The sequence below is a fragment of the Mytilus trossulus genome, chromosome 7 (genome assembly GCF_036588685.1).
Source record: "Mytilus trossulus isolate FHL-02 chromosome 7, PNRI_Mtr1.1.1.hap1, whole genome shotgun sequence".
NCBI classification, from domain to species: Eukaryota; Metazoa; Mollusca; class Bivalvia; order Mytilida; family Mytilidae; genus Mytilus; species Mytilus trossulus.
The window spans coordinates 65,259,552-65,267,343 of record NC_086379.1 but is presented as its reverse complement, the minus strand read 5'-3'; the positions used below and the strand labels follow the sequence as shown (position 1 = coordinate 65,267,343).

Here is a 7,792-nt window from a genome sequence, read left to right as displayed (position 1 = left end):
TTAGCTGTGACGTTCTTTAAGTTATGACGTCATATTCGATGTAAACAAAAGAAACGCTTTCATCTTATACGCGCAATGAGGAACTCGTGAAAATATAGTTTGTCATACTTGAAAATAGCTGTATCTTTTATGACAATGGCTTGCACCTACGTTTTTTTCGCCAATAGGTCAGTTATACTTTCGGAACTCCTCGTGACCTATCAAAAAAGCGCCATATTGTTGTCAACGTAAACACCGCGAATTTTAAAGATTAAAGAAGATGCCACAGTATTGTAGTGTTCCTGGATGTACGAATTCTGGTGGTCACAAGTTTCCTGAAGAAAGAGAATTGCAACTTAGATGGAGAGTGGCTATTAAAAGAAGAGACTCTACCACAAAAGGTCTCTGGAAGCCAGGGAAACATGACGTTGTTTGTGCCGTCCATTTCAAGGAGGCTGACTACAGAGTTTCTGGACTATTAGGTTAGATAACTTTCAAAGATGAATAACATTAATATTTATTGTATTTTTTAAAGTGTAGTGATACTTCCAAGAACAAGTCATATACCTTTCACAAGTGGATGTCAATTTTAAGCGCAGATAATGGCAAATATAATATAATTATGAATATAAATCAGTTTTTAAGTGCACTTTGGCAGCACATTTTCCTTGTTTATTTTTTAAAATATATATCAATTATATTTTATCAGGTTTATTGTACTGTAGCAACAGGTCTTTGTATTTTTTTTAGCAGCTTGGGCTTGTTTGCTTGTTTGAAGAATCACTACATATATATTCATTGTTCATCATGTTTATAAACCAATTTCTACAAATGCAATTTTGTGTCAAATGAGGTTTTTCATTCAACTTGTCTTTTTTTGTTTGTTAAAAGGACAGTATTAAATTACCTTTCTATAAATTGGGCCTTTAAGGACATAGTCACATATATTTTTACATGTACCTATATAGTAGTAGGTGTCAGCTTTTCAAACCTCCCAAATATAGTTTTGTTTAGCTGATTAGACTTTGTCTACATGTTGTACATGTATCTATTTCAGATGGGTCTTCATACATTTCATCCTACACTTTGCAGTCAAATTTAATAAAACATACAACATATTGAATGACAATTGTTTTTCTAGCAACAAACTATTGATAGCTGCATGTGGCTTCCGCTCTATAAAAAAGGAGATGTGGTATGATTGCCAATGAGACAACTATCCAGAAAAGACCAAAATGACACAAACATTAACAACTATAGGTCACTGTACTATGCACCGTATAACCTGGATATTTTACTTTTAAAAGTTTTAAGAATGTAAGAATGAACATTTAAAAATGTAGATAAGATAAATGACACAATCTTGTATTTTAACTATTTGTTTAAGTTATGCAAATTTGCAACTACCCGGGTGATTTTAGATGCTACTGAAACCCCTATACAGAAGCCATCACATGTTGATGCACAAAGTGTGACATGGTCTAGCTACAAACATAAAAACACAATTAAAACCATGATAGGTTGCACACCAAGAGGCACAGTATCATATGTAAGTGATGATTATGGGGGTTCAGCAAGTGACCGTCAGATCATTGAAAAGTCTGAATTGCTTCAGCTAAATTTGAATTTGTTTGAACCTAAAGATAGCATAATGGCAGACAGAGGAATAATGGTTCAGGATTTATTTGCAGCACAAGATGTAAAAGTGAACACTCCCACTATGCTTAAAAGAAAAAGTCAGTTGGAACCTGAGGAAGTTGTAAGGGACAGGAGAGTAGCATCCAAAAGAATTCACATAGAGGGAGTTATTGGTTTAGCCAAAACATTTAAGATCTTGAAAAATGAACTGCCATCAGGCAAACTTATACTTGGGTCTAGAATTGTTTTTGTGTGTTTTTCTATTGCAAATTTCAGAAAGTGTATTGTGAATGAAAATGCATAAGAATATATATATTTGACAAAATTACTCAAAACCAGATGAACTGTATGGGGGATATTAGAGGAACACGGACATTGCCACATGTACTTGAAATTTCATAAAAAAGTGTACATTCATGACTTACAATCCTATGTTCGTAAGAGATGCCGATTTCTGGGTTCAATTGAACCAGGCCGGAGTGCAGAAAAACAGATAAAATACTGCAGCAAGGAGGACTACCAAGCACTAGTATTCAATGTCGATAAGGAAATGATGCATGACAGATGGCAAATGGGCCAAATAGCATACAAAGCTCTAGACTTCCGCGACGGAATTACGCAAATGTGCTACCAGTCAACCAAATGGAAAGCAGATTTCAAATTCAAACAATTCAAGAAGATATTTGACTGCATTCGTACTAAAGTGTCGTTACAGCAAGCAGCAGAAAATGCCCGACAGTATTCATATCCCGCCATAATGAACTTACTATCTCCATCCAAAAGAGGAATATGGATTTCCGGAAAACCCGGGGTTGGCAAAACTTCGATAGTATTTGCGTACACCAATGAGGAACATTTTCATATGCCGAAGGTGAATAATCAATTTTGCTTCACTAGCTGGGAGCAACCGAACAGAAACATTGTCTTTGAAGATGTGGAACGTCAGGAAATGATCAAACATTCGAGAATGATAAACGAATTGACAGATGACAGAGCAATGACCGTAGGAGAAAGAAAAGGTGGATATCATTTTGTGGTACAGGCAAGGAAAGTGATCATAACTTCGAACGACCCACCACCAACAGAGTTGGAATGGAAAGGCTTTGAAAGACGTTTTGATGTAATTGACTGTGATGTTCTTGATCAAACTTTGTACATGCATTTAATTCGTAAATAAAATTTATCATGCGAAAGCACACCATACATTTTGTCTTCTTATTTTTTTAACTTTTTTTGATGAAGTTGTAAGGGACAGGAGAGTAGCATCCAAAAGAATTCACATAGAGCGAGTTATTGGATTAGCCAAAACATTTAAGATCTTGAAAAATGAACTGCCATCAGGCAAACTTATACTTGGGTCTAGAATTGTTTTTGTGTGTTTTTCTATTGCAAATTTCAGAAAGTGTATTGTGAATGAAAATGCATAAGAATATATATATTTGACAAAATTACTCAAAACCAGATGAACTGTAAATGCTTGTTTATGTAAATGTTGTTTGCTTATTTATAAATTACACTTTATCAGTTTCATGTGTCTAAAGTGATTCTTTGTCTTTTAATGGCCATTTGCAAGGAAAAGATTCCGTTAAACGAAATGAAGGTGCATTTTGAAAATTGTAAAAAAAACAGTAATAAATATACGCAATGTGAAATTTGTGATAAACACATTACGAAAACCGGTATGTATAAACATTACCTATTTGTTCATCACATGAAGTATCAAAAGAAGGCAATGGAGAAAAAAGAGGACGAACGCAAAATTAAATGCCCGAAGTGTGATCAGAAATATGTACTTACCAGTTTATACGGACATATGTTACGTGTGCATAAGGAGAAATATGTAGAACCACCAAAGAAAACCAAACAGAAAAAGAAAAAGTGTCCGAAATGCCAAAAGAAGATAGTGAATTTAGCAGAACATCTTAAGTCAGTTCATAACATTAAGCCCAAACCTGAGAATGCCGGAAAAAAGAAAGGAAATCTATTTTTCATTACGGTTCAGCAACCTATAAAGAACTTTATGATGAAGATGTTCAAAAGAAGACCAAATGTATTTATCAGACATTACAGATACCAGAGAATTCATGCCCATTTGGAACACGTGATCCGTAGTAGCAAGCCGACATATTACCGCGGGAAACTAATTCCCAATTTCCCAGTCTATTCAGGAAAATATCACTTTGTTAAGTATTACACAAACAGTCCACCTGAACCACGAAGGTCCAGATTCAAGTTACCCCCTAGAACTGTGATCAAGGAAGGTGTTGTGGGGAACGAATGGGGGATATAAGAGGAACACGGACATTGCCACATGTACTTGAAATTTCATAAAAAAGTGTACATTCATGACTTACAAACCTATGTTCGTAAGAGATGCCGATTTCTGGGTTCAATTGAACCAGGCCGGAGTGCAGAAAAACAGATAAAATACTGCAGCAAGGAGGACTACCAAGCACTAGTATTCAATGTCGATAAGGAAATGATGCATGACAGATGGCAAATGGGCCAAATAGCATACAAAGCTCTAGACTTCCGCGACGGAATTACGCAAATGTGCTACCAGTCAACCAAATGGAAAGCAGATTTCAAATTCAAACAATTCAAGAAGATATTTGACTGCATTCGTACTAAAGTGTCGTTACAGCAAGCAGCAGAAAATGCCCGACAGTATTCATATCCCGCCATAATGAACTTACTATCTCCATCCAAAAGAGGAATATGGATTTCCGGAAAACCCGGGGTTGGCAAAACTTCGATAGTATTTGCGTACACCAATGGGGAACATTTTCATATGCCGAAGGTGATTAATCAATTTTGCTTCACTAGCTGGGAGCAACCGAACAGAAACATTGTCTTTGAAGATGTGGAACGTCAGGAAATGATCAAACACTCGAGAATGATAAACGAATTGACAGATGACAGAGCAATGACCGTAGGAGAAAGAAAAGGTGGAGATCATTTTGTGGTACAGGCAAGGAAAGTGATCATAACTTCGAACGACCCACCACCAACAGAGTTGGAATGGAAAGGCTTTGAAAGACGTTTTGATGTAATTGACTGTGATGTTCTTGATCAAACTTTGTACATGCATTTAATTCGTAAATAAAATTTATCATGCGAAAGCACACCATACATTTTGTCTTCTTATTTTTTTAACTTTTTTTGAGGAAGTTGTAAGGGACAGGAGAGTAGCATCCAAAAGAATTCACATAGAGCGAGTTATTGGATTAGCCAAAACATTTAAAATCTTGAAAAATGAACTGCCATCAGGCAAACTTATACTTGGGTCTAGAATTGTTTTTATGTGTTTTTCTATTGCAAATTCCAGAAAGTGTATTGTGAATGAAAATGCATAAGAATATATATATTTGACAAAATTACTCAAAACCAGATGAACTGTAAATGCTTGTTTATGTAAATGTTGTTTGCTTATTTATAAATTACACTTTATCAGTTTCATGTGTCTAAAGTGATTCTTTGGCTTTTAATGGCCATTTGCAAGGAAAAGATTCCGTTAAACGAAATGAAGGTGCATTTTGAAAATTGTAAAAAAAACAGTAATAAATATATGCAATGTGAAATTTGTGATAAACACATTACGAAAACCGGTATGTATAAACATTACCTATTTGTTCATCACATGAAGTATCAAAAGAAGGCAATCGAGAAATAAGAGGACGAACGCAAAATTAAATGCCCGAAGTGTGATCAGAAATATGTACGTACCAGTTTATACGGACATATGTTACGTGTGCATAAGGAGAAATATGTAGAACCACCAAAGAAAACCAAATGAAGGTGCATTTTGAAAATTGTAAAAAAAACAGTAATAAATATATGCAATGTGAAATTTGTGATAAACACATTACGAAAACCGGTATGTATAAACATTACCTATTTGTTCATCACATGAAGTATCAAAAGAAGGCAATCGAGAAATAAGAGGACGAACGCAAAATTAAATGCCCGAAGTGTGATCAGAAATATGTACGTACCAGTTTATACGGACATATGTTACGTGTGCATAAGGAGAAATATGTAGAACCACCAAAGAAAACCAAACAGAAAAAGAAAAAGTGTCCGAAATGCCAAAAGAAGATAGTGAATTTAGCAGAACATCTTAAGTCAGTTCATAACATTAAGCCCAAACCTGAGAATGCCGGAAAAAAGAAAGGAAATCTATTTTTCATTACGGTTCAGCAACCTATAAAGAACTTTATGATGAAGATGTTCAAAAGAAGACCAAATGTATTTATCAGACATTACAGATTCCAGAGAATTCATGCCCATTTGGAACACGTGATCCGTAGTAGCAAGCCGACATATTACCGCGGGAAACTAATTCCCAATTTCCCAGTCTATTCAGGAAAATATCACTTTGTTAAGTATTACACAAACAGTCCACCTGAACCACGAAGGTCCAGATTCAAGTTACCCCCTAGAACTGTGATCAAGGAAGGTGTTGTGGGGAACGAATGGGGGATATAAGAGGAACACGGACATTGCCACATGTACTTGAAATTGCATAAAAAAGTGTACATTCATGACTTACAAACCTATGTTCGTAAGAGATGCCGATTTCTGGGTTCAATTGAACCAGGCCGGAGTACAGAAAAACAGATAAAATACTGCAGCAAGGAGGACTACCAAGCACTAGTATTCAATGTCGATAAGGAAATGATGCATGACAGATGGCAAATGGGCCAAATAGCATACAAAGCTCTAGACTTCCGCGACGGAATTACGCAAATGTGCTACCAGTCAACCAAATGGAAAGCAGATTTCAAATTCAAACAATTCAAGAAGATATTTGACTGCATTCGTACTAAAGTGTCGTTACAGCAAGCAGCAGAAAATGCCTGACAGTATTCATATCCCGCCATAATGAACTTACTATCTCCATCCAAAAGAGGAATATGGATTTCCGGAAAACCCGGGGTTGGCAAAACTTCGATAGTATTTGCGTACACCAATGGGGAACATTTTCATATGCCGAAGGTGATTAATCAATTTTGCCTCACTAGCTGGGAGCAACCAAACAGAAACATTGTCTTTGAAGATGTGGAACGTCAGGAAATGATCAAACATTCGAGAATGATAAACGAATTGACAGATGACAGAGCAATGACCGTAGGAGAAAGAAAAGGTGGAGATCATTTTGTGGTACAGGCAAGGAAAGTGATCATAACTTCGAACGACCCACCACCAACAGAGTTGGAATGGAAAGGCTTTGAAAGACGTTTTGATGTAATTGACTGTGATGTTCTTGATCAAACTTTGTACATGCATTTAATTCGTAAATAAAATTTATCATGCGAAAGCACACCATACATTTTGTCTTCTTATTTTTTTAACTTTTTTTGAGGAAGTTGTAAGGGACAGGAGAGTAGCATCCAAAAGAATTCACATAGAGCGAGTTATTGGATTAGCCAAAACATTTAAGATCTTGAAAAATGAACTGCCATCAGGCAAACTTATACTTGGGTCTAGAATTGTTTTTGTGTGTTTTTCTATTGCAAATTTCAGAAAGTGTATTGTGAATGAAAATGCATAAGAATATATATATTTGACAAAATTACTCAAAACCAGATGAACTGTAAATGCTTGTTTATGTAAATGTTGTTTGCTTATTTATAAATTACACTTTATCAGTTTCATGTGTCTAAAGTGATTCTTTGTCTTTTAATGGCCATTTGCAAGGAAAAGATTCCGTTAAACGAAATGAAGGTGCATTTTGAAAATTGTAAAAAAAAACAGTAATAAATATACGCAATGTGAAATTTGTGATAAACACATTACGAAAACCGGTATGTATAAACCTTACCTATTTGTTCATCACATGAAGTATCAAAAGAAGGCAATGGAGAAAAAAGAGGACGAACGCAAAATTAAATGCCCGAAGTGTGATCAGAAATATGTACTTACCAGTTTATACGGACATATGTTACGTGTGCATAAGGAGAAATATGTAGAACCACCAAAGAAAACCAAACAGAAAAAGAAAAAGTGTCCGAAATGCCAAAAGAAGATAGTGAATTTAGCAGAACATCTTAAGTCAGTTCATAACATTAAGCCCAAACCTGAGAATGCCGGAAAAAAGAAAGGAAATCTATTTTTCATTACGGTTCAGCAACCTATAAAGAACTTTATGATGAAGATGTTCAAAAGAAGACCA

General features: G+C 35.4%; 1 protein-coding gene across 1 annotated transcript; it reads left to right on the top strand.

Moving 5' to 3' along the window:
* The first annotated feature begins 259 nt into the window (after nt 1-259).
* Nucleotides 260-1,921, top strand: LOC134726595 (uncharacterized). The gene is made up of 2 exons (XM_063591006.1): nt 260-461; nt 1,401-1,921. Exons 1-2 carry the CDS (start codon nt 260-262, stop codon nt 1,919-1,921), a joined length of 723 nt encoding a protein of 240 aa, XP_063447076.1.
* Nucleotides 1,922-7,792: the final 5,871 nt, after the last annotated feature.

Coding starts and splice junctions, on each gene's coding strand:
- LOC134726595 (XM_063591006.1), top strand. CDS start 260: ATGCCACAGTATTGTAGTGTTCCTGGATGTACGAATTCTGGTGGTCAC. Junction 462..1,400: donor CAGAGTTTCTGGACTATTAG/GTTAGATAACTT, acceptor GGGTGATTTTAG/ATGCTACTGAAACCCCTATA.